At 41.9% G+C, this 26,266-nt stretch overlaps 3 protein-coding genes and 1 long non-coding RNA gene across 5 annotated transcripts; 3 read left to right on the forward strand and 1 right to left on the reverse strand.

Moving 5' to 3' along the window:
• Nucleotides 1-769: 769 nt before the first annotated feature.
• Nucleotides 770-1,774, reverse strand: LOC103434299 (uncharacterized). Its single transcript, XM_008372635.4, has one exon. The coding sequence runs from the start codon at nucleotides 1,492-1,494 to the stop codon at nucleotides 916-918; it is 579 nt and encodes a 192-aa protein (XP_008370857.3). The 5' UTR covers nucleotides 1,495-1,774; the 3' UTR covers nucleotides 770-915.
• Nucleotides 1,775-2,233: 459 nt separating this feature from the next.
• Nucleotides 2,234-7,472, forward strand: LOC103434300 (splicing factor U2AF-associated protein 2). Of its 2 annotated transcripts, none has more exons than XM_008372636.4 (14): nucleotides 2,234-2,678; nucleotides 2,886-3,014; nucleotides 3,330-3,470; nucleotides 3,560-3,738; nucleotides 4,062-4,274; nucleotides 4,489-4,581; nucleotides 4,653-4,691; nucleotides 5,104-5,193; nucleotides 5,283-5,385; nucleotides 5,599-5,679; nucleotides 6,244-6,320; nucleotides 6,530-6,610; nucleotides 6,747-6,838; nucleotides 7,082-7,472. In XM_008372636.4, the coding sequence occupies exons 1-14, from the start codon at nucleotides 2,594-2,596 to the stop codon at nucleotides 7,203-7,205; spliced, it is 1,527 nt and encodes a 508-aa protein (XP_008370858.3). In that variant the 5' UTR covers nucleotides 2,234-2,593; the 3' UTR covers nucleotides 7,206-7,472. The 2 variants fall into 2 exon arrangements, with proteins under 2 accessions (XP_008370858.3, XP_008370859.3); XM_008372637.4 differs by having other exon boundaries at nucleotides 2,544-2,678; nucleotides 2,895-3,014.
• A 616-nt stretch (nucleotides 7,473-8,088) lies between these two features.
• On the forward strand, nucleotides 8,089-10,416 carry LOC103419540 (small ribosomal subunit protein mS80 (rPPR6)). The gene is made up of 2 exons (XM_008357643.4): nucleotides 8,089-8,307; nucleotides 8,398-10,416. The coding sequence occupies exons 1-2, from the start codon at nucleotides 8,212-8,214 to the stop codon at nucleotides 9,922-9,924; spliced, it is 1,623 nt and encodes a 540-aa protein (XP_008355865.3). The 5' UTR covers nucleotides 8,089-8,211; the 3' UTR covers nucleotides 9,925-10,416.
• Nucleotides 10,417-18,888: 8,472 nt separating this feature from the next.
• On the forward strand, nucleotides 18,889-19,480 carry LOC139195382 (uncharacterized). The gene is made up of 3 exons (XR_011580228.1): nucleotides 18,889-18,986; nucleotides 19,070-19,167; nucleotides 19,343-19,480. It is a non-coding gene; the product is annotated as an uncharacterized lncRNA (long non-coding RNA).
• Nucleotides 19,481-26,266: the final 6,786 nt, after the last annotated feature.

Consider the following 26,266-nt stretch of genomic DNA (forward strand, 5'->3'; position numbering starts at 1 on the left):
TTTGGGGCTCCCTTTATAAAGTAATTGAATGATTTTCCTTCCTCTATATGACGCAATCGTCCGTCCCTCCCTCTCTCAAACTCTTGTTGTGTTGCTCTTTAGGATCTGGACTCCTAAGTTTCACTCAAGTCATTGGTTGGAGGAGAATGAATTTCCAAGCGAAGTAAAACCATCCAAGCATGTTGCCAAATAATCGAAATAAACTTTCAGTTTTAGACCTTGGCTTTTGAACCGGATCAAATCAAAGCTGTGATAAGAGGACTATGTATGGTCATGTCACTTTACGCAGGCACTCGTCAACATCAAATTACGCAGGCACTCGAAGTAAAGATTTTTAGCCCTTTCAACGGTCCTCTTTCTTCATGCTAAAAGTAAAGATTTCCTTCTTAATTCCAAAAATTTCATCAAATTATGCACTTTTGTTGTGAGCAATGAAAACCAATTAAAGCTGTGAATGAAGAATGAGCGATGCATACACAAGTGATTATACAAGCTACACCTATGATGTCGTGGTTGGATGGTAGTTTGATGCATTTTTTTGGCCAAGGCGGAATTTAATTTTTTTAATCAAGCGACTTGTTTAATTTTTGTGTTACTTGGTGGCGGCTCGATCGAACCAAGCCTCGGCAATTTTGGCTGCCAATTTTATCATGCGCTTGCAGTGTTTAAAGTTTTAATCAACTCGTTTTCATTAAAAATTAAGCTATGAATTCTATGGCCATTCTATTTACTCATTTAATCGAAAAACTTGAAATTCCGAAACTAGTAATTACTAATCATCGAGCAAGCGAGCGAGCAAGCAATTGAATTTGAATGAACGAATGAAATACATAATGAATTTATTTTAGAGAATAAAATTATAAAATGAAATGAAATCAAAGGAGAGCAGCAGATCCAGCAGGCCTATGTTCCATGTTAGACTTGGAAAGGCCATGGCCAGTCCTTCAAATCCTCGTCAGCTGCTTGTTGCACCTTGGAGCTCCTCATACCAGCAGCGCCACCACCACTTCCCTCAACAGAGGCGTAGTACCTCAGGAAGAAGGCGAGTGTGAGCACCACCCACTCCAAGCAGAATATCATCACGCTCAGCCCTCCTGCCAATTTCAGAATCACACTCCCATCCTCTTCCCTCACGTACGACTTGAGCTCCCCGAGAAAGTCCCCCGTCCTCGTGAACACCAGCACCGCCACCGACCCTTGGAATATCGCCGTCAGCACCGTCGACACCATGTGCGCTCCGTACCACTTGGAGCTCGACCTGCTCCCCGCCGCCGCGCATCCCGATATGGCCCCGGCAATTGTCAGCACGTGGAGCAGGATCAAGAAGAAACCGCACACCGACGGCAGCAGCCGCAGAGACAGCGTCAGGAAGATGCAGCTGGAGGCTGCTCCCAGCAATATGTAGTTGCTCAGCAGGAACACCTTGTGGGTGTGGTATTCCGACTCTGAACTTGCTCCTCCCAACTTCGTCACATTCATCGACATGCCACCCATTTCCGAACAATTATTGTAGTTTGCCTCCACTAAATACGATACTAGATGGATCTGGATTTCTCAAAGCTGATGACCAGCAACTAATCAAAAGGCTGGATTGAATTTGCAGGTGTAAATCCCCTTTTCCTGATCGAGAGAGAGAGAGAGAGAGAGAGAGAGAGAGAGAGAGAGAGAGGTTTGTGATTCAGATTGCGGGGGAGCATCCCTAATTTATAAATAAAAAAGGGGTTGGTGGGGGTGGAGGGCTAACGGTCACTTTTTCTTTTGGCTATCAAAGTGTAATGTGAGAGGCTCCCAAATCAAATGTGTGACTTGTGAGTGAGGATCGGAAATATGACCGTTGGGAGTAGTATCGGAATCCCCACCGCCCCCATGTTACCAATTACCGAGCTTTTGTAACGGCTACTTAATTAATTTTTGCTCCTTATTTTTATTGTCTGATTCAATTATGTATATACAGTTGCAGACTTGCAGTAGCAATCGTTTGTTTTTAAAAAAAATATTTTATATCTTAATTTTTATGGTGCCACGAACAATATGAAAGGTGTAAGAGGGATTGTGAAACTACTACTATAATTCCCATTATATTCCGTTCTCATTGCCCCTAGTAATTTTGATCAACATGTATGAAAGCAGACTTAATTTATGCATTTGAACAAATCAGGTTTCAAAATTGTAGCTCCTTCAACTAAAAACTGATAACTCTCTGTATAAATCAAAAGAAGCACTTCATCACCACACTTAAATTGTCACTAGTGCTATAATCAAGTAGGATTTTCTCCACTCATAAACAAAAGTTATGTATTCAATTAATTTGACTAAAACATAAGGATATGCAATTAGACAATTAAAATTAAAATTCAATATCCCCTTGTCCGAATGGGCCGTAAACGAATTTGGTTTATCGGTAGAAGGGCATTGGACCTCAATTAGAATTAGACGGGGCGGATGGCAACATTTGTACCCGAAAGAAGCAATTAGGCCCAAGTGATGGGAAAGAGCCCAAAGTTTCCCATTCTTTTTCCAATTAGTTTATTATTACAGATATTACAATTACAATTACAATTTGGTCTGTCAGTCGGAGTTGCAGAGACAGACGATGACGTTGGAGAAGGACTTGCAGAGTCACCACCTAGAAGAAGAAGAAGAAGAAGAAGAAGAGCAAGCGCGGCAAATTCATTCGGGTGCGTGGCGTGCATATTTTTTATATTTCGTAATTTTCGTTGTTGAGCAAAATCACCTCAATCCTAATCGTTGTTGAGCAAAAAAACCCTTGGAAGTTGGAACTTGTATAAATATATACATATAATTAACATTGTATGTACAAATACAATGCAAGAATAGAATAAAGAAAATGGTTTTGATGTGATTTGATATGGTTTGATTCGTAGGAGTTGCAGCAGCAGCAGGGTGGGAGCAGAAAAGATTGGGGATGGAAGAAGAGTTGAGTGAAGTGGGATGGTTCATTCTGGGCGAAAATCAACAGCATGTTGGTCCCTATGCATTCTCGGAGCTGCGGGGTGAGTTTGTTTTGTTTGCCTTGCCCTACCCCTACCCCTACCCTTACCCTAGCAGCACCTTATATTATGTACAACCTATAATATTATTAATGACAATTGATATGAACATTCAATTGTCTGTGTGGAATGAAGAAAGAATAGTGATTCACCTCGTTTGCGATGTAATGTTGAATATGGAAATTGAATTTACTGCCACATTGTTTCCTTCTTCTGAATTTCAGTTCTACTCGTAATCAATTGAATAGAGCACCCTTTCAGTCTCACTTATCATGTTCAATTGCACTTCTAATTTGCTTACTTACTTCGCCTGGACAGAGCATTTCTTAAATGGCTACCTCACCCTCCATACGCTCGTCTGGGCTCAAGGAAGAAGCGCATGGCAGCCACTCTCCTCCATTCCTGACCTCGTCACTGCAATATCCCATCACGACCAAGTTTCTCATGTTTCAACCGCAGGTCAATTCTTTGTTCTTTTTTATTCTTTGGATTTGGGATTATCACTTCCGTGATTTACTCGACTTACAATTTATTCACTTCTATTGCAGTGCCCCCAATCCCAACTGATGATGAGGACGACTTCGACAAATGGCAGAAGCATGTATGCGAGGCAGAACAAGCAGATAGTGACAGACCTTCTACGCCCCCCGAGGGAGAGGAAGAATTCACCGATGATGATGGGACAACATACAAGTGGGATCGGGGTCTTAGGGCTTGGGTTCCCCAGGTTGGTTCATGGTTGCTGCACCTTCTTATGTTTTTCTTATATTTCATTTTATTGTTTGTGGTGGTTTTTCTGTTCATGGTATATCTGGTAGCATGCCAATGAACGCACACAAGTAGATTTTTGTTGTTTGGTTGCACATTGGCGAACCTTGAAGAGAATGTTGGGTACCACGTTTCTGAACATTTCACTGAGTGTCCTTCCATGGTCTGTCGAACAGATCAGTATTCCAATTTTATTAAATAGGAAAATTTTGATATCAAACTTGAAAATCTGTCTCGCTTGTTTTTGTTGAATGTATATTTGACTGATTTAATGTCTAATAGGATAGCGCTGTCGGGGTAGAAGATATGACTTTTTTGCAGGAAGAGGAAGTTTTCCCAGCTGCCAATTTTTCTGAAGCCACCGCAAGTGAAGAGGTTAATGCACCTGTAAAGGCTTCCAATCCCTCTAAAGAAGATGATATCAATGGTAGCAGTGAGTTAGAAGGCAATCAAAGTTCTAAGAGGAAATTGTCAGATAAGGAAGCTGACAAGAAGGTTTGCCCTTTTTATCTTGTTCTTTTACTTTTGATGATTGTGTATCTTTTATTTATTATAGTCTACTAATCAAACTCTATTGTTCTGGGGGAATGTGATTGGATCCTATTATTAAATTTGGTTATGCTAGTCTAGACTGGAAATGGTCTATGTGTATAGGATTTATGAAGCAGTACCAGTTGACTCCCCCCTGTCTTATTACTTGTACTTTCAGGAAGCTAATAAACCTCCTGAAAGTTGGTTTGAGCTGAAGATCAACACGCATGTTTATGTAACGGGATTGCCTGATGACGTCACAGTCGACGAAGTAAGTTCCCGTCATTGTTTTATTCTCTGTATTTATTGTGGCATACTACTAATTTCAGTGATATTCGTCAGGTGGTAGAGGTGTTTTCCAAATGTGGGATCATAAAGGAGGTAAAGTTTTCTTCTTTTCATACAATTCATCTTGTTACTTTGTTGATTAGTACCATTTTTGAAGACGGTTCAATGATGTGAATTAATATCTTTTGGAATGGAAACTTTTAAAGATGCATTGTACTTATCTGAGAATTAGAGCAAAAAACTACAGGGTTATATAGCTTTAAATCATTTTCTGCATAATGATTTTTTTTAGTCCAGTATTTGTCCGCAACCAAATTCTTAGACTTTTTTCTTAAAGAGTTATTTTCAAATTATAATGGAAAGTGGCCTTGCTATCGTATCATGAGACTAAGTGTGAACATTATACTTTGTGTTCCTTGTTAAACATCCAGCACTGTGTAGCTTAATTGGTAAATATCTGCTCTCATACTCACCATATAAGCTCGTTACTCAATGGAATTTATAGGATCCTGAAACAAAAAAACCTCGTGTGAAGCTGTATGTTGACAAAGCAACTGGAAAGAAAAAAGGAGACGCACTTGTTACTTATATGAAGGTAACAATGATTTTTATTACTTCTGCTGTCTTTGTGATGTAACGTGTCATTTCTGGGTATTTTATTATATGCGTTTTTGTAAACTATAGGAACCATCGGTTGTTTTGGCTACCCAAATTTTGGACGGAACACCTCTACGCCCTGGTGGCAAGGTTCTTATGTCGGTCACCCAAGCTAAGTTTCAGCAAAAAGGTAATTGTTAGTAGTCAGATGATATTTGTTGAACTTTTTTTGTCTTGTACTTTTAGTGTGAGATTTTAAAATATTTGCTACGTTATATACAAATGAGAGAACCACTTAAAAACATCATCAACACAGTATTAGAAACATTTTCAATAGCATGCCTTAGATTATGAGCTTTCAAGTGTGTTCTGTTTTATTTAAAAGCTTTTGTTATGTATGCAGGGGACACATTTGTTACCAAACAAGCAGACAACAAGAGGAAAAAGAAACTGAAGAAAGTGGAAGAGAAGATGCTTGGCTGGGGTAGGTTCATATATTAATATTAGTCGTGTTCTTACTTAACCTTATTTTTCATGCTGATTTGTAAACAGAAAGCTTCTTGCATTAGATATCTTTATTCCGGTGAAGGAATACCTCATATTGTGATTCCTTTCCACTTATGCTTGAAGCGTCTATTCTTGTTTTCCAAATGTAGTATGCGTAGCTTTTGCAGTCAGTTGTTCCCTTTCTTTTGTGAATAATAATATGCCTTTTTGTTTTATCATATCATATGACATATATTATAGAAATTCTTCTACATCTTGAATTTTAAAATACAAACTACTTTTTCTTCTGCCCGCAGTGTGTTCATTGTTTTAATCATAAGGAAATGTTTGCGGATCATATACATATTCCTATGTTTCACAAGTAGTTTCTTTGTGTTTCGGATTTTACAGTGAAGCATAATGTGAACCTGACGTGAATGTCTGTGGATAATTAGCATATGCCTATGCTTCATAACCTGCTGGACATTTTCTGTCATAAATTTTGGCATGAAGTACCTTATGTGCTCTACAACACTAATAGTATGATCACATTTTCTTACAGCCGGCCATGACGATGGAAAGGTGTCAATTCCAGCTACTGTTATTCTTCGCTACATGTTCACTCCTGCTGAAATGAGGGTAAGTTGATAGCTGTCTTAACAGATTATATGTAGTGTCTATGCTGTTGGAAAACTTGTTTTTTCCTTCTGCGTATCAGGTATCAACGGATCAATAGTTGGTGATGTTTATTTGCACAACAACTTTCTCAATATATAAAGCCTTGCGAGAAGGGTATTTTATTATTCTGATCCTGTTCTGGTAACCTTTCTCCTAAATAATGTTTACAGGCAGATGAAAATTTAGGTCCAGAATTGCAGGCGGATGTTCAGGAGGAATGTGTGAAGCTTGGTCCGGTGGACTCAGTGAAGGTAATATACCCTTCATGTGTGTGATGAAGAATGGCATTCAGAATTTCTCCGTGATATGTGTATACATGTCTATGTATGTTCCTCTTTCTTTTCCCTTTCCTAATATCCTCAGGTTCCCATTTTGTTTTCTTTGTAGGTTTGTGAGAATCATCCCCAGGGAGTTGTTGTGGTCAGATTCAAGGATAGGAATGATGCTCAGAAGTGCATAGAAATGATGAATGGGCGATGGTAATCAATATTGTGTGTTTACTAAATTACAATTGCAGTTATTGTGTAAGGTTGGGTAGATGGTGCTGCTGTGGGAGATTTTTCAGTGTGCTCGGAAGTACGAGCTGGTACACCACATGTCATGACATTGAAAAATTTCTAGCCACTAAGAACTTAATTGTTTATTTTGTAGATTTCCAATGATTATAGTCTTCCCATTTTCTTTTGGTTCTACATTTAATTATTATTATTATGTTCATTTAGGTTTGGCGGTAGACAAGTACATGCAAGTGAGGATGATGGTTTAGTTAACCATGCTTCTGTCCGGAATCTGGATGAGGATGCTGCAAGGTTAGAGCAGTTTGGCGCCGAACTTGAAGCTGAATGAGTTTTTATCAATGCTCAATAGTTATGTCATACATCTGAATTAATACTCCTTGTAAAAAGATCCAGCATCCGATGCTCGTTTACTGTTTGTAGAATTTGTTGTCACGGGATTTATGAATTTGAACAGGGCTGAAGGTGTTTTAGTCGGATCTTGTAGGTTGAAATACCCTTGGTGCTTAGAAAGCAAAGAAGCGTTTCTGAAACTGCAAGTAATGTTGTATATTCTGTCTAATTAAGGTCTTTGCTGGTAACTAACTTGGATACTTAAGTTTGTTGTCATTTTTCGATTAACTTAATTGTTTCATGATCTTTCTTTGTTCACGGTTTCTCCCTGTGTTTCTTTTAATCTGCCTACTACAATGGAACCCTATATCGCCCGCCGCCTTCCGAGCTTTGAACTAAAATGGTTAACTTGGGGTAACCTTAAGAATCAGGAGATAAAAATGGATAAGGCGTGCAGGAATCATCTCCCCAACTTGAACGTAATTTTGGATTGTTTTTTTTTTTTTGGAAAGCAGATAAGATATATCCGGGCAAAGATGCCAAAAAGATACAAGAAAGCCTACCCTAGAGGCAAACAACCAACAGCAATAACAGAAGGAAAAACAAGAAGGTACAAGGGATCCGCGACGCCGTATCTAATGCTAAGATTGTTTCGCTGCGGAGATTTGTAATGGTTTAATTGTGTTCGGCTTGTCCCTCCCTATAATAACCCAAAGATGGACTTCGATGTGACCACGTGGAGACTACAACGGATTTGAAAAATGAAATCTTAATGTTATAACTGCTGGGCCAACGGCCCAACATTTTAAACTTAGCTGTCCAGAACCCGACGAGGAAGCAGTTAGTTATACGGGTCGTACCCGAGTGCATAAGCCCACGTTTCATTTTCTGCACTTCTCCTCTCCGTCTCCCCCTAGAGATTAGGGTTTTTGAATATGAACCCCACAGTCGCTAACTGTTTGAGTTGAGTAAATTAGGCACGCCGAGCAGATCCATAGATAGACATGTGGAGGTATGCAGTGACAGCAAGAGCAAGAGCAGCGTCCCTTTCGACGCAGGCGGCGGCACGGATGCTGTCCGCAGCTCATCTAAACCACAAGGTGCTTTCCTCTAAAACACTAACTCCTCCTCTAGTTGATCAATTTCCTCATTTTTACACTAGATTCCAAAACCCTAGGTTCTTCTCTCAGCTCTCAGAAAACTCTAGGGATTCTGATTCCGCTCAAGGAGAAGAGCTACCTGCCCCTGTGGGATTTGGTGAAAATGTTGATTCCCAGCCGGACAATCTTGCCCCTGGGGATGGGGACGCGGAGGAAAAGTGTTCGGAGGGTGTTGATGTAGAGTTGCGGAAAGGGCAAGAGGTGTATGAGATTGATTTGGAGCAGCTGGAGAGTGTATTGTCTCTCCTTCAGAGCAGTGCTGATGGGAGTCTTGAGTCTAGTTTTGATGCTTTAAATTTGACTCTGCATTCTGAGTTTGTGGTTAAACTAGTCGAAACCCCGCTTGTTTTGGGTGAGAATTTGATTAGGTTTATTAAATGGGCTTTGAAGGAGAAACCCGAGTTTAGAGTCACTACTCACGTCCTCGATGCGCTTGTACGATCCACATGTAGTGGCCTTGTTAGGAAGAGAGATGTATACTTTCTATGGGATTTGGTTAAGGAGATTGGTGAGAAAGAAAATACTCTGTTGAATTTGGAAATTCTCAATGAATTGATATCCTCATTCTCAAAATTGGGTAAAGGGAAAGCTGCTTTTGAGGTGTTCAACAAGTTTGCTGATTTTGGATGTGTCCCGAATGCAGATTCATATTACTTTACAATTGAAGCACTCTGCAGGCGTTCGTTTTTTGATTGGGCTCAGTCTGTTTGCGAGAAGATGCTTGATGCAGGAGTCTTGCCTGATGGTGAGAGAGTCGGTAGGATCATATCTTGGTTTTGCAAGGGCAAAAAAGCTAAAGATGCCCATTTGGTTTATTTGTCAATGAAGGTGAAGAAGCAGGACCTGCCACGCTCGCCAGTTAATCTTTTGATCAGTTCACTCTGTAGGGAGGATGAAACTGTCAATTTAGCTCTAGAGATATTGGGTGATTTATCTGGAGAAGCACGGAAATATGGGATTAAGCCGTTTTCAGCTGTTGTTCAAGGATTGTGCAGGATAAAAGATGTTGATGGGGCCAAAAAATTGCTTCTTGAGATGACAAGGGAGGGCCCACATCCAGGAAATGCAGTTTTCAATTTTGTTATCAATGGCTATTCTAAGGCTGGGGATACGGGAGAGGCAATGGAGATGATGAAGCTAATGGAGAGTAGGGGGTTAAAACCAGATGTGTATACTTACACTGTTATTATGAGTGGTTATGCAAATGGGGGTCTGATGGAGGAGGCTTGTAAAATATTATCCCAAGCCAAAAAGAAGCATCCTAAACTGAGTCCTGTGACTTACCATACAATTATCCGTGGATTTTGCAAACTGGAAGATTTTGACGAAGGGTTAAAGTTTTTGGGTGAGATGAAACATTTTGGGGTCCAACCTAATGTTGATGAGTACAGTAAGTTGATCCAATCTCTCTGTCTTAAGGCTTTGGATTGGGGAACAGCAGAGAAATTGCTTGAAGAAATGAAGGATAACGGGTTGCATCTCAATGGGATTACAAGGGGTCTTATAAGAGCAGTCAAGGAACTACAGGAGGGGGAAATAGAGATTGCAGAAGCCTAAAAAGGTTATCTGGTTTTTGGTACGCGGATGCTACTATGAAGACTTGCGAAATAAAAGTGAAGCTTTGCAGTTTGTTTTGTTCGTGGTGCTTGTTAAACATCTCCGCTTCTCAATCATGTAGAAAATGAAGATTGGACTTTTTTTTTCTTTCAATTTTTTAGTGGCCACTTGGGTAACTTCATAGCTAAGCCAGAGGCACGACCCTGAAAAGTGGGGACTAGGTCCCTTTCCTTGCAACATGCAAGTGTGCTCTTATTTTCTGGGTGCCCATTTGCTCCATCTTGATATCAATGGGGTAAAATAGCTGCAGTCTTTGGCTTCGGTTTTACTATGAATTTTATGCCTTTTAATTTTTTTTCATGTTTGGATTTTGATGTGATTTATGTTCTTAAACGCTATTTGAAGGTTAATGTTACTTGCTTAGATGCAGTTAAAGCTCAGGCGAGTTGTTGGAGCTTCAGTATTTGTTCTGAAAGAGGAAATTTTGTTTAATTGTGCCTCCAGCTTCTTTTATTTGAGTTGCAACCCTGTCCTCAAGTGGGTTTCAGTTCCTCTTTTGTGTTCTAAATGTGCATATGAGTAAGCTTGGTCTGGTTATTTACGTGATTTTCTTTTTGAAGATCTGGAATCTGAAAAGCATTCAAACTGATGGTTCATCATACAGCAGAGAACAGATATGTTTCTCTTAGGGCTGAAGATGTCTGCGAAGCTAGGTAGTTCAAGCGGGATAACAGTAGCTAGGTAGGTCCAATGCAAGTTGATTTGTTAATCAATAACCTATTTTTCTTGGTCATATGCTTTGAATGTTATATGGAGGCAGATTGTCTGCCCTCCTGTTTGGATGTTCTTTCAATTCCCTCCTATTTTGTGCGGTTTGGGTTAAACCACGTCAACATTTTTTTATATATATATATATATATTTTTATAGAGATAATAAAACAAAATGCAATAAGAATATAAAATATTGACGTGTCTTAATCGTGACCACATAAATATGAGAGGATGGGAAGGACACCCAAACAGGAGGGCCCAAACAGGAGGGCAGACATGCTGCCTCCATGTTATATAGCAGAACAAGATAACGAATGTAGTCCCACTGTGATAAGCGTTGCAGTAGAGATGTCATTCATTAACGATCAGCAGCATGAGGCTCGATTTGGACTCAATGTTGTTCGGGGCTCGGAAATTGTCGTCCTGGCATAATTACAATGAGGTGCTTTGCTCTCCTGTACATCAAAGGACAAAAAAGAAGGGTTGGGATTTAACTGAATCTCATTTAGTTAAATTTCAACTGTTCACTTGTGAAAAAAAAAGAAAAAAAAATTGGCGAGAGAAAATTTCTGTTGCAGTGAGTGCCTCTCGCTGCTTGAAGTTGCCCTTCCTTTTCATCTTTAATACTTTTCTTTTTTTTGGGTAAACAACTGCGCAAGAAGCCCATACAGAAAAACCATACAAGGAAGCCGCAACCGAAATCGAACTCTATTGTAGCATCTACACAGCAGTCGAGCCCAAACCAACACTCCCAGTCTCATAGAAAAAAAAAAAGGCAAGCAAATTAGATGAAGTTAAAAGTGAACATAAATAGGGTCATCGACGATATATAATATAATAAAATACTCTATTTATAGAAAAATAAAGGGTCATCGAACTTGAATATAGCGAATATTATCCCCTCCAATTGGCGTGACTCAAATCATTATCCTCTATTTATATTAAGTTACAATTCGATCCATGCACATATATTGTAGCTCAAGTGCTCAACCATGAATTCTTAAATGAGAAATTTTATTTGAACCCATGTAACCTCTTTCTAAACTTAACTTAAATTTAAATGATTAATTATCTATTTTATCCTATTGCATAATTACTATTAAGAACAAAATAAAATTAATAATAAAATTCAAATTTATCTAAACCCATTAAACCCTACCATCACTTCTTGTTTATCCTACGTTCATTCTAGCTAAAATCCTAATAGGTCTTGTAGAGAAAAACAAACTTTTTTTTTATTGATGGAGGGTGATTTTGAAGTTTTGAATCCTCCAACTAAGGTATGACTCAATTTATAAATATTTTGTTCGTTTGATTTCAATTTTTTTCATCAATCCCGAATGGTTTATTAAACTTTCTACAATTAGAAAATTCTAAGGAAAAACTTCTTACCAATATTCTTAGATTATAAACTTCCTTGCTTGTTGATAAAGATAAGGGGATGAATTGTTTGATTTGTTGCTTATGCACATCAATAGAAATAAAAAAGGCAAATGTTTGGGTTTGGTAGCTGAAAGAAAAAAAAAATAGCCATGGAAATGCTGGTGGGAAGAGGGGGTGGGGGCAAGAACGTCTTTTTTTTTAATTCAATTACAAATGTTATTTTATAAAGGTGATGGGTGTAAAGATAACTTAACATTATGAATTGGGTTTGAGATGGTAGTTTTGGTAATAAATTTGGGTTTAAAGAGAGATTAATTCTTTAATAAAAAACAATATGGGTGAAGAGAGTAAGTTGGGTGTAGAAAGAGGTTACATGGGTTCAAATAAAATTTCCCTTCTTACATTCAACTATAATTTTAGTAAAAAAGACTACAAAATTATTTGATGGACTCATTTTCAAGATTTCAGAGAAAGGGTCATTGGTTCCCTACTAAGAGCACTCCCACCGGAGGGGAAGTGTGCCAACACCCAATCAAAAAACCAGGCTAGGGGTCAGTCAATCCACTCCAGCCCACAAACTTGCCTGGCACCCAACCCAAGCCAGGCAATAGACCAACCCATTTTTGACTGACCAAAGGTTTGGCCTATTTGGTTGGCGTGTGGCGTTCACTCGCGCATTGGCGCGAGTAGGAGACAAGAAAGTAGGTGACCGGGCCCGCTGGCAGACGCACTCACCATTCACCCGGGCTCGGCGACGTGGCCCTCTCTGTACCGTTGGATTTACAACGGTTAGTTTTTCTAGATCATTGGATTTCCAAAGGTTAAAAAAATTTGAATTTGACTTTTAAACTAGACCGTCTGATCACAGATCAACGGTCCACTTTTTTTCCTCAACAAAAAAAAAGGGCCCAACGGTCAGAATTATGACCATTGGCCATGTGGCAGCTTGTTGGCTGTTGGTTTTGAATATTTTTCAAATCCAACGGTCCAGATTAATTAACTATATTAAAATTTATTAAAAACTAATTAAAAATTATAAAAAAAAATACAGAAAAATTAAAATTTTTTTTTCTATAAATATCTAACCCTCATTGTCACAGTCCGTCCCGGAATTTCTAATTCCGAGGACGTGAACTTACAAAAATGCCCTTAAACGGGATTAAGGTGCGTAAATGTACGACATTTGTTTTATCTAAAGATCCTAAACTATTGTTAATTAGACTTAAACTTAGACTAATAATTTGTGTTTGGACTTTAGGTGGGGTCCTACACCCTAAATCCCTCCCCATTTCCCGTTTTGTTGTCTCTCTCATCTTCCTCAGTCACTCTCTCTCTCTTCCCTCACGACTCTCTCACTCTCTCTGTCACTCTTCTTCTTCGTTCGAACAAACCAACCACAAAACCACCCTAAACTTCTACCAACGACGGAGTTAAGACCACCATCGAACTCCTGGAACCTCCAAGATCACGTAGACACCAATTTCAGGTAAGTTTCACTTCGAAAACCCTAGATTCTAAACTCCCCGTGAAAGTGCACTGTTCATGCACACGTAAATCTTGATGTTTCAGGGAATTTCAAGCTCACAGTGAGCTTAAGGAGGTCACGAGGAGGCTCGGAGTGCCTCGTTTGAACAAAATGGACGTCGGGATCACTTGGTTCGAGTTTGGCCGAATTTTGGAATTATTGGAAAGGTATGATCTCGTTGTTTTTAGACCCTAAAACTAGTCCAACGTGATAGTAGGTGTTTAGGGCTTCATTTTGGTATAAAGTACGAAAAAAAATGGACGAAAAACGAGTGAGAATAGTTAAATAGAAATTTTTCCCAGTTTTCCGGTGACCGGAGTCCGGCGAGAGTCCATCGGAGAAGAAGCAGGAATATTCCGTTAGTTATAACAGAATATTCCTGACGCCGTTAACGGAACGGTTAGTTTTTAACGGAATATTCCGGGGTTTAACGGAATATTCCTGACGGCGTCAATTGACACCGTCAGTGTGCTTGGCACGTGGCCGCGCGTGGGGGGCGCGTAGGTCCGTGCCACGTTAGGCGCGTGGGGGCGCGTGAGACCTCCAAAAATTATTTTAAAAATATGGGGATGATCCTGAGGTTGTGTAGGTCACAGTGGTATATTCATATACCCAATTTGAGCAATATATGAGGAGTTATTAGCTAAGAGTGGGATTATGCGTTAAATAACGTCAATTTGGTTACTTCTCGTATAGGCGAGGATTATACGGACATCGGGCATGGCCAAAGGATGCTCAGGGACCTACGAGACGTCGATGTAATCTGTGAGTGGGCAGTTTTGTTTTCCGTATATATATATATACTTGACGCTTTCCCAGAAATTGAATTAGAATGAAATTATGTTTTAAATGAAAGGTATATAGAATGATATGAAAACGTGAATTGAAAGATCATGCATAGAAGTATATGAAATATATATGGAAATGTAAATTGAATTGCCATGCATGAAATGATATGTGTTGATGCACAAAATCAGCGAAGACTTTGGTACAACAGAAAGTGTCAGGTTTTGTGACCTTCGCTTGGTTGCTTCGGTCACTAGTGAGGATAAGTACGTAAATGAATAGAGACAGAGAAGCAAACACAGGATGTACGTGGTTCACCCAGATTGGCTACGTCCACGGAGTAGAGGAGTTCTTATTAGTAGTGAAGGGCTTACACAAGTACAAAGGATCAAGCTCTCAATTTAGTGAGTTCTTGTGAATGATTTAACACAAATGGCATTAGGCAATATTGTGGGGGAATGACCCCTATTTATAGAAAAACTTGTAGCTTTGTCACATTGACATGTATCATGTTGTGATTGGTTCTTGATGTCGACACGTGCTGCGCTCTGATTGGCTTCTAATCTTGACACGTGTCGAGTAGTGATTGGCCTCCTGGTCGGAGGGGAACTCTTCTGGGTCCTTGACAGTATAGCGTTGGCCGGTGCTCGGTAGTTTCGGGATTGGTCAAGTATGGTACAAACAGTGCTCCCCTAAGTTCCCGAGTGAGGGAAACTCCTCGGTTGGGGACTTGCAAGATCCAATCCCTTGAGTAATCACGAAACTTCTAAGTACCGAAGTGTGGTCTGATCTTCATCTGCCCTTCTCTGGAAGTACCTTTCCTCCATCCGGGAATGGTGTATTTAGCTGATGTTGACGCACAAGGTAATGTATCAATTTCACTTGAAGCTTACTTGTAGTTTCGGGCTTGGTCAAGTGCGATACAAACCCTATAGTAGGAGTCCCCCAAGTCGCCGAGCTAGGAGATCTGCCGAAAGAGGTGACAGACAAGGTAAGCAGTCAAACTTCCAAGTAAGCAACCCAGGAGCAGAGGTTTGACTTCGGCTTCCGGTTGATTGTTCTCATTCTCATTGTCTCTCATTCAACTGCCAGGATAAGGAGAAGCAAATGGATAAGAGATGATATGAGATACTTTTGCTTTTGAAGAAGTAACTTTCCACAGGCTTATTCTTGAACTGTGCTGGAGGGTTTTCTGGTGCCCTTCAGAGTATAAGGCCGACTCAAAAATTTGAGGGTCAAAACAAGTCCATCAAATCTAGAGTACGTTCGACCTTGATGATATGGGATACTATTGCTGTTGACGGAATAATGAATGTGGTATGGAAAGGTGTCGTGCTGTAGTGATCTGTTTCAGCCCACCGTTGAACCTTCTGCTTCAATCTTTTGCATGGCAGAAGTGGTGTGCAACCTTTGCATTTAAATGGTCCTTCAGAACATTCCTTCATAGTGACTCATTCACGCTTGGCAGCTTCAGTGTAAAGAGCCAATATCTGATCAACTGTCATGAGGTATTTGCCGGTGGAATTCGTGACCTTGACAGCAGTTGAGGATGAGTACTCGAGAGCAATGCTAAGTAAGCGACCAGGCAAAGGCTCCAGGCAGTCAGTTCCAAATTGGAGGTTTGATTTCAGGTTCCGACTGACTGCTCTCTTTCTCCTTGTCCTGCAGGTGTGGACAAGGACAAAGACAAAGACAGGGAGAAAGCATGATATGGGATACTCTTGCTTTCGACCCTGATGATATGAGATACTCTTGTTCTTGGTGTGGCTTATTTGCTGAGGTATTATAGGGGGGAAATAAAGCTGAGTATTTCGAGAGGTTATGTTGAGGGTGCCTTTTCGAATGCGAGAAAGGGTTGAGCATTTTTGCAGGTTTGCCTGTCCGTTGAGGAGGGAGGTCAATGTATATAGGGATTTCCCAATAACAAGTAGTAATGCTATTCCTTTACCCTTCTTGGTCACAGCAATGTAGTGGGAGCTGCCAGCTTCACGTGTTTTAATTTTGTCAGAGCACTTTGAAAAAGTGGTATGTGGTATTTGGAAAGCTGATGTTACGTGTGAAGATTACAAACAAGCTTTATCTAAGGAAATCTGGCTCTCGAAGTTCTGAGAGTTGTGCCTCTTCGGTTTTCGAACAAGCAATCCCGTCGAGGATCTGACTCTCGAGATTCGGAAAGCGGTGCTACTCCGGTTTTTGAGAAAGTAATTATGTTGGGAGTCTTTTCTCGAATGTGAGTAAAGGTTGGACGTTCTTGCCAACCTGTCTTGCCGCAAAACACGGAGGTCGACACACATAGGGACTTTCCAGTTGTCAAGCAGTGGTGCTGTTCCTTTACCCTTATGGGTAATAGTAGGGTAGCTGGAACTTCGAAATTCTCGTGCCTAAACTTTGTCAGAGATCTTTGACAAAGTTATATGTGGTACCCGAGGAGTTGATGGTGCATATGGAGAGCGGTGATTGAACAGTAAGATTCACGTGCTTTCTACTTCACCAGAAATCTTCGACAGAGTGCCCGTAATTTCCGCAAAGCTGATTGTGCATGTGACAGGTGCTGACGAGGCTGAAAAAGCAGGTGCTTCTTCGATTTCTGAGATCGGCCCTCGTGGTCTCTGAGCAGCCCAACTTTTGAGAAAGCAAACGCCTCTTCGATTTCTGAGATCGGCCCTCGTGGTCTCTGAGCAGCCCAGCTTTTGAGAAAGCAAACGCCTCTTCGATTTCTGAAGCTCCGTCGAGTGCAGATTTTTATAGAGGCTGACATTAAGTTCCACAGCACACTTGAATCTCTACCAGTAGAAGCTCATTTCTTGCACTTCTAAGATCTTGATTTGTCTGACCTCTTCCTTCTTCAACACATTTGAAAATGTCTGGACCCTCCGACCGTCGTTTTGACTTGAACCTTGGAGAAGAGACAGCCACGCCTTCTCTAGACAACATATGGCGCCCATCCTTCATATCCCCTACTGGTCCTCTTACCGTTGGGGATTCTGTGATGAAGAATGATATGACCGCTGCAGTGGTGGCCAGGAACCTTCTCACTCCCAAAGATAACAGACTACTTTCCAAACGGTCTGATGAGTTGGCTGTTAAGGACTCTCTGGCTCTTAGTGTTCAGTGTGCAGGTTCTGTGTCTAATATGGCCCAACGCCTATTTGCTAGAACCCGCCAAGTTGAATCATTGGCTGCTGAAGTGATGAGTCTCAAACAGGAGATTAGAGGGCTCAAGCATGAGAATAAGCAGTTGCACCGGCTCGCCCATGACTATGCTACAAACATGAAGAGGAAGCTTGACCAGATGAAGGAATCTGATGGTAAGGTTTTACTTGATCATCAGCGGTTTGTGGGTTTGTTCCAAAGGCATTTATTGCCTTCGTCCTCTAGGGTTGTACCTGGTAATGAAGCTTCAAATGATGAACCTCCAATGCCTCCTCATTCTGGGGTTTTGTCAAGTACTGAGGCTCCGGATAACCACCCTCCGGTGCTTTCTCTTTCTGGGGCTTTACCGACTGCTGAGACTTCCCCTAAGCAACCTTTGTGAAGGCTCCCTTTTGTTTGTTTATTTTGACTCATGTATATGTACATATTTGTGGCTTATCGAAAATATTAATAAATAAGCTTTGCTTCATTTCAACATATTGTGTTAAATACACCAAAGCCTTCTTCATAAAGTTCTTTGAATTTTTGCTTTTGTTGAAACCTGTATTGTTGAAGCTTTGTGAGTGAAGCATGTAGTTTGAGGTAGTGTTCCCTTAATTTCCCGAGTGAGGAAAACTTCTCGGTTGGAGACTTGAAAAATCCAAGTCACTGAGTGGTTGTGAGACTGCCGAGTATCAAGGTGCAGTAGCATATGGTGGGAGTCCCCCAAGTCTTCAGGCGAAGAGAGTTGCCGAATGAGGTGTCTCGCGTGTTACTAATTTGTCAAAGTAACGAATTCTTGTTTCGATGTCACACATTCGTATATGCTTTATCTAAAAATATTTCCAACTTTTGTGTGTTTGATGCTGCATGCTATTGACTAGACAAGATCAAGTGCAATTAGTAGCTTTTCTCTCTTTTTCATCTTTTCTTTGGTGGAATTGCTTTTCGTTTCCACTAATCAGCCTGAGTGGATGCAAGATAACACCTTTCTCTATAGCTCAGATTGAAAAGTCGTCTTCATGAAAGTTTTTCCTTATCTTGTGAACTACAACATATCCAAATTTGAGATCCATCGGAGTAGTACAACTTCAGAAATTCAAGTATGATGAGTAACTGTTCATCAATGTTCTGTTAATCCGTCAGACTTGTTGTGAGCTTCGAAACTCCATTTTCTCTTGTTCAGATCAACATACTTTCTTCATCGAAGTTGTTCCTTAACTTGTGAACTACAACATATCCAAATTTGAGGTCCCTCGGAGCAGTATAACTCCAGAAATCCAGGTATGATGAGTGACTGTTTATCATTTGTCTGTCAACCCGTCAGATTTGTTGTGAGCTTTGAAACTCTATTTTCTCTTGCTCAGATCAGCATGCTGTCTTCATTGAAGTTGTTCCTCAGCTTGTGAACTACAACATATCCAAATTTGAGATCCCTCGGAGCAGTATAACTCCAGAAATCCAGGTATGATGAATGACTGGTTATTATTTTTCTGTCAACCCGTCAGATTTGTTGTGAGCTTCGAAACTCCATTTTCTCTTGTTCAGATCGGTATGCTTTCTTCATTGAAGTTGTTCCTCAGCTCGTGAACTACAACATATCCAAATTTGAGATCCCTCGGAGCAGTATAACTCCAGAAATCCAGGTATGATGAATGACTGGTTATTATTTTTCTGTCAACCCGTCAGATTTGTTGTGAGCTTCGAAACTCCATTTTCTCTTGTTCAGATCGGTATGCTTTCTTCATTGAAGTTGTTCCTCATCGACTCTTTCATAACATATCAAAAATTCAGGATGAACTAACGGTTAAATATTTCCAGATCTTCGAAACATCACAACAGCTTCGAAATCTGCAAGAAGCCGACTATCATGTTTGGAGCTTCAACACTTTAATTTCCGTCGCTCAAACAGAAATGGTTCCTTCTTGAAAGTTGTTCATATGCTCAAGAACTATAGGGTATCCAAAATTCAGCTCCATTGGAGAAGAGCAGAGGTTGCAGAAATTTGATAGATGAAAGGAGGCGGAAGAGGGAGAGAGAGAAAAAGTCTCTTGGGTTGGATTTCTATTTTGGGGCAGATTCCAATTTTTGTAGCACCTTCATTATTGATGAATTGCTTGTACTTTTGTCCATTATGAAACTTGGGACTTTGGCTTGTTGTTGGATCTATTATAATATGTTTGGGAACATATATAAGTGAATAAATAAGAAGGAAAATTTTGGGCCCTTGTGGGTGTAAAACAAAAAATGTTTATGTTTACCCAAGTGTTTTTGTACAAGTTCAAGGGCATCTTGGGTTTTGTGAACAAAATTTGTTTATTTGGAGCAAGGTTTTGTGTTGAAGCTTTGTAGGTGAAGCTTTGGTGTTGAAGCTTTCTAGGTGAAGCTTTGATGGTGAAGCTTTGTAGATGAAGCTTTTTTAAGTGAAGCTTTTCGGGTGACGTTTTTTTTTTTTTGGGTGAAGCTTTGTGGGTGAAGCTTTTTAGGTGAAGCTTTTTAGGTGAAGCTTTGTGGGTGAAGCTTTGGAGGTGAAGCTTTTCGGGTGAAGCTTTTTAGGTGAAGCTTTGTGGGTGAAGCTTTGGAGGTGAATCTTTTCGGGTGAAGCTTTTTGGGTGAAGCTTTTTAGGTGAAGCTTTGTGGGTGAAGCTTTTTTAGGTGAAGCTTTGTGGGTGAAGCTTTGGAGGTGAAGTTTTTTTTTTTTTTTTTTTTTTTTTTTTTTTTTTTTGGCGCTTGACACGGTCTTCATTTGCTTGTTTTGTAGTAACTCTTTATTGAATTCATTGCCAAATGGCCTTCATTACATAGGATGCCGAACGGCTATAGCTCAACACTTGTACATCGTGAGTCTATTTGTAGTAGTACTTCAAGTGATCAGCGTTCCATGGATGGCCAAGGGTCTTGCCATCGGAGCTTCTAAGTGTGTAAGAGCCAGGGCGACTGATGCCAATGACTTCATACGGTCCATCCCAGTTTGGACTAAGTGTGCCTTCACTCGGGACTCTGTCGCAGAGTAATCTTTTCTTTAAGACCCAGTCTCCTATTTTGAAAGAACGAGGCTTGACCCTAGAGTCATAATAGTTGGAGATGCGCTGCTTGTAGGCGACATTCCTCAAGTGAGCTTGGTTTCTGTGTTCCTCGACTAAATCCAAGTTGAGGGTGAGTTATTTGTCATTTTCACTTTGAATGTAGTTCTGGACTCGGAATGTTGCTTGCTCGAGCTCAACAGGGACAACCGCCTCTGTGCCAAAGGCAAGTGAGAATGGAGTTTCTCCTGTTGAAGTCCGATATGAAGTGCGATATGACCAAAGAACTTGGGGTACAAATTCTGGCCAACAGCCTTTAGCTTTGTCCAAGCTGGTTTTCAAAGTGCGCTTGATTATTTTGTTGATGGCCTCAACTTGTCCATTAGACTGGGGATGAGCTGGAGAGGCAAAGCATAAGTTGATGTTGAACTTAGAGCAGAACAACCTGAACTTCTTGTTGTCAAACTGTCGCCCATTGTCAGTGACTATCGCATTGGGAATGCCGAATCTACAAAGGATGTTCTTCCACACGAAGTCTTCTATCTTTGCCTCAGTAATGGTTGCCAAGGGTTCTACTTCGGCCCACTTTGTGAAGTAGTCCACTGCAACGACTGCGTAACAGACTTTGCCCTTCCCTGCCGGCATTGGGCCGATCAAATCAAGTCCCCACTGGGCGAAGGGCCAAGGGCTGATCATAGGAGTAAGAGGCTCTGGAGGGGAATGAGGAATAGTTGCATATCGTTGACATTTGTCACATGAGCGGGATACTTTGATGGCATCCTGGTGGAGTGTTGGCCAGTAATATCCTTGGCGAAAAGTCTTGTGTGCTAGGGACCGAGATCCAGCATGATCTCCACAGACTCCCTCATGTATTTCCCGAAGGACGATTTCCGCCTCGGCAGGCGTAAGACACCTTAAGTATGGCAGGCTAAAACCTCGCTTATAGAGTTGATCATTGATGATCAGGTAGCGGGTAGACTTGTATCGAATTTGCTTAGCCTGGACTTTATCATTTGGGAGGGTGCCATGAGCAAGGAAATTATAGATCGGGGTGATCCAACTATCCCCCTGTTGTAAGTTGCATACTTCTGCGGCCATGGTGCTTGGTGTTGCCAACAGTTCGACATGAATTTTTCTTCCAATCTTGTCTTCCACAGCTGAGGCGAGGCGAGCCAGGGCGTCTGCATGACTGTTTGCCGCTCGAGGAACTTGGGTGATCTGGTAGTGGAAGTGCTTGAGCAAAAGTTGTGTTTGCGCAAGATATGCTGCCATGGAGCTGTCCTTAGCATCAAAGTTGTTGGTAACCTGGTTGACCACTAATTGGGAGTCACTGAAAATATCAATTTGTTTAACCCCGAGGTGTTTGGCCAAACGTAATCCTGCTAGAAGGGCTTCATACTCGGCCTCATTGTTTGATGCCTTGAATTTGAAACGAAGAGCATACTCCATTGCTACTTTGTCGGGCGTAGTCAAGACTAGTCCCGCTCCACAGCCCTGTTGGTTGGATGAGCCATCAACATACAAACTCCATGCTGAGGTCGTTGATTCTACCTTCTGAGCTTCCGATGGTAATGAAGCTACTGCTTCAGGTGTAGAAGCAATGTCAACAGGATATGTGAAGTCGGCGATGAAATCTGCTACTGCTTGGCCTTTTTCGGCTGGTTTTGGTTGGTAGGAGATGTCAAACTCACCCAATGCTATCGCCCATTTGATCATTCGTCCAGACGTGTCAGGACTCTGGAGTATCTGTCGAAGAGGGTGATTGGTAAGCACGATGATGGCGTGTGCTTGGAAATAAGGGCGAAGTTTCCGAGCAGACATGACCAATGCTAGAGCTAATTTCTCAATGTTGGAGTATCGTGTCTCCGCATCTTGTAGGGCCTTGCTAGCATAGTAGACGGGCCGTTCGACACCACTGTCCATTCGAATAAGAACAGAACTGACTGCTGAAGCCGAAACCGATAGATAGATGATGAGAGTGTCACCAACTTCTGGTTTGGAGAGCAGAGGGGCTTTACTCATGTACTCTTTGAGGTTCCTGAATGCCTTGGCACATTCCTCCGTCCATGTAATGTACTTCTTATTTCCCTTGAGTGCTTTGAAGAAAGGAGCACATCTGTCTGTGGCCTTAGAGATGAATCTGGTTAAGGCTGCCACCTTGCCAGTAAGGCTTTGGATGTCTTTTGAAGTTATTGGCTCTTTCATGTCGAGGATTGCTTTGATCTTTTCAGGGTTAGCTTCAATGCCTCGTTGGCTAATCATGAAGCCTAAGAATTTGCCAGAGCCCACGCCGAAAGCACATTTGTTGGGGTTCAACCTCATTCGATACCTCTTTAGAATGGTGAAAGTTTCAGATAGGTCGGTGATGTGTTGGTCAGCATGTTTGCTTTTGACTAGCATATCATCAACGTAAACTTCCATGTTCTTCCCAATTTGTTCGGCGAACATTGAATTGACCAGTCTCTGATAAGTTGCTCCTGCATTCTTTAGGCCGAAAGGCATGACTTTATAGCAATATAGTCCCCTGTCAGTAGTGAAGGCCGTGTGTTCTTGGTCTGAGGGGTTCATGAGGATTTGGTTGTATCCTGAATAAGCGTCCATAAAGCTCAAGAGCTCACACCCTGCCGTAGAGTCTATAAGCCTGTCAATAAGAGGAAGAGGGAAACTATCTTTCGGACACCCTTTGTTTAGGTCGGTGTAGTCAACACACATCCTCCACAAGACCTTTTGAAGCGAAAGACTTTCTTTGGTCGGATTTTTCCTAACAAGGACCACATTTGCTACCCATGTTGGGTAATTGACTTCGCGGACAAAGCCTATGCCTTTGAGTTTTTCAACTTCTGCTTTCATTGCCTCGTATCGTTCAGCGTCATAAGATCTTCGCTTCTGTCTCACCGGCTTGATCTTGGGGTCAATACTCAAACGATGACAGATGACATCGGGAGAGATGCCTGGCATGTCCTCATATGACCAGGCGAAGACTTCAGTGTTCTCTTTCAAAAAAGATATCAATGCTAACCGAAGGGGTGGTGACAATGTGGTGCCAATATTCACCATGCGGTCTGGATGATCTCTTGAGATAGGTACCTTCTCCAACTCTTCAGCAGGTTGGGCTTGCTGGGTGAAAGAGTCATCTCGAGGATCATCGGGTTGATTGTTGCTATCAGGAAGATCCAAGGTCGCTTCATCTAGGCTGGTCTTTGTGACTTGGTCATGTACAGACAGGGTTTCCTTGGGTCCGGGCAAGTGTTGTTGCTTAACTGAAGTGTTGTAACATGATCGTGCACTAAGCTGATCTCCTCTGATGTAGCCGTTGCCATGGGGGGTTGGAAATTTCATCAACAGCATATGCGTGGATACCATAGCCTTGAGATCATTGATGCCTGTGCACCCAAAGATGACATTGTATGTCGTTGGGCAGTCAACCACTAGGAAGTTAGTGGTAATGGTAGCCGTGTAAGGGCCTGTACCAATAGTAAAGGGTAAATGTATGCTCCCTAAGGGTTGCACGATATCACCGGAGAAGCTTATCAGAGGAGAAATCGAGCGATCGAGCAAGTGTTCAGCTACACTGAGTGCCCTGAAAGCTTCGGCAAACATGATATTGACCGAAGCCCCCGTGTCTACGAGGATTCGTCGAACATCAAAGTTGGCTATGTGAGCCTCCACGATCAATGGGTCGTTATGAGGGTAGATGATGCCTCTTTCTTCCTCAGGGTAGAAACATATCGGATCCCAGTTAGGTTTTTGATACTTCCCTCCCCTGATGTCTTCCACGTGAAACACTTGGTGACCAGGCCTCAGACTTCGTTCACTGTTTTTCATGGCCCTATTGGAAGATTCAGATATGGGTGTGCCGCCGCTTATGGAATATATGACATTCACCTGGCGTTGGTTACGGTTATCCCTTTGAGGGTGAAGAAGGAATTGATCAATTTTTCCTTCTCGTGCCAAAGCTTCAATACGATCACGGAGGATGATACATTTCTCGCTATCATGGCCGTTATGCTCATGGTAGCAACAAAACATGCCCGCGTTATTCGGGGGCGTGTAATCTGGGTGCCTCGGCTTTGGCTTTGGTATCAGGTGAGCTATGCTGGGGTAAATGGCCGCGCATGTGGCATTCAAGGGCGTGTATGTCTCATACCTTGGGGTAGGGGGTATCTTGATGCGGGTTTGACCCACTGCATTGACTGCCTGGGGGCGAGCGTTATTGTGGTGATACCCTTGGTTATCGGGATAGTGTCCCTTACTCTTTTTACTGAAAGGAGAGTGGTGAGGATGGAAATCCTTCCTCTTGCCTTGAAATTGATATGTCTGTTGATTCGGCGAAGCATTATGCAAGGCATGGGGAGGTGCCACTGCTGTTTGGAAAGTCGAGGTCTTCTCATTTAGGTGAGTCTGGCTTCCACCTCCCACTTGTTGATAAAGGATGGTTGTAGGGGGTTTCTCCTGATATGTCTTTGCCTCGGCGGAGGCATGGTTATAAGCCTGCGCCATCACCTCAGAGTAAGTCTTCCAAGTATTGGCATTGATCATGTATTTAAAGAAACAATCACGTAGGCCTGCCGTGAAGGCTTTGAGGGCAGTCTTGTCGTCTGCCTCGGCACACCGGGAGTATTCATGGCTGAAGCGGCCAGCATACATACGTAATGACTCGTCCGGCTTCTGGCGGATAGTGTACAGGTCATCTGCAGAGTGCAAGCGATCGGTTTGGAAAATGTGTTGGGAAACAAATAGTTTCCTCAATTCCTCAAATGAGTCTACCGTCTCAGGTGTAAGACGACAATACCAATTTAGAGCTCCGCCAGAGAGGGTGGAGGGGAAGAGAAGACATCGCTCTTCGTCGGTGTGCATCCGGTATGCCATGGTGGACTCAAAGAGGTTAAGGTGCTCAATCGGGTCCTCTTTTCCAGTATAAAGTTGCAAGCCAAGCTTCTGCTTTGTCTTTGCTTGAAGGGGGGTGTTGAGGATCCTCCTTGTAAGAGGGCCAGGCCTGGGTTGGTTCCAGTCAGGTATTTCAGCCTGACGTTCAGCCTTCAACTTGTTTACTTCCTCAAGAAGTTGTAGGACAAGGGGGTCCTGAGCGGAGTTATGTGCCACTGGAGCTTTCTTTCGTAAATCTCCATCTCCTCTTGGAATTAGGAAGGTTTGATCAAGGGCATGTGATTTTTCCCTGGACTCGCTGTACTGGCTTCCAGGGTATGTCTGTCGGAACACCTCTGAGTCCCCTGTACCCTCATGTCTCTCTAGGACTTGTTGCCCCTTCCCCAAATTGGTGGCCGGCTCGGGCCGTGGCAGGGGACCGAGTCTCTCAGAAATCCTTGGGTCATTGATCTTTGAGCTTATATGGATGGAATTCTCTCGACGTTGCTTCAGGAAATCCCGACAATCGCGAAAGACGGCTTTCGATCCTTCTGCCCCTTCAGCAAAAAGGTGTCTCCCTCCGCTTCTCATGGTTCGGGTCGAAGCAACTGGGTTAAGAGAAGCCTCATGTTGATTATCAAATCGAGGGGTAATCTGTTCCCTATCAGGGATATCTATGTCGAATGCATGTGACCCTCTATGTTGGAGGGCACCCAGTTGATGGTTGACTTCCACGGGGGCAACAAGCTCGCGTGTCTGAGCTTGCCTAGCTTCGTGGAGTGTCTCGAAGAGCTTCTCATATTGCTCCTGGAGGACCTCATTCCTCATTGCTATCTTGTTGTTCTGAGCTTCCAAC

This window comes from Malus domestica, chromosome 04, assembly GCF_042453785.1.
Source record: "Malus domestica chromosome 04, GDT2T_hap1".
NCBI lineage: Eukaryota > Viridiplantae > Streptophyta > Magnoliopsida > Rosales > Rosaceae > Malus > Malus domestica.

Coding starts and splice junctions, on each gene's coding strand:
- LOC103434299 (XM_008372635.4), bottom strand. CDS start 1,494: ATGGGTGGCATGTCGATGAATGTGACGAAGTTGGGAGGAGCAAGTTCA.
- LOC103434300 (XM_008372636.4), top strand. CDS start 2,594: ATGACGTTGGAGAAGGACTTGCAGAGTCACCACCTAGAAGAAGAAGAA. Junction 5,386..5,598: donor AGCTAAGTTTCAGCAAAAAG/GTAATTGTTAGT, acceptor TTATGTATGCAG/GGGACACATTTGTTACCAAA. Junction 6,611..6,746: donor GTCCGGTGGACTCAGTGAAG/GTAATATACCCT, acceptor TTTTCTTTGTAG/GTTTGTGAGAATCATCCCCA.
- LOC103419540 (XM_008357643.4), top strand. CDS start 8,212: ATGTGGAGGTATGCAGTGACAGCAAGAGCAAGAGCAGCGTCCCTTTCG. Junction 8,308..8,397: donor CAGCTCATCTAAACCACAAG/GTGCTTTCCTCT, acceptor TTCTTCTCTCAG/CTCTCAGAAAACTCTAGGGA.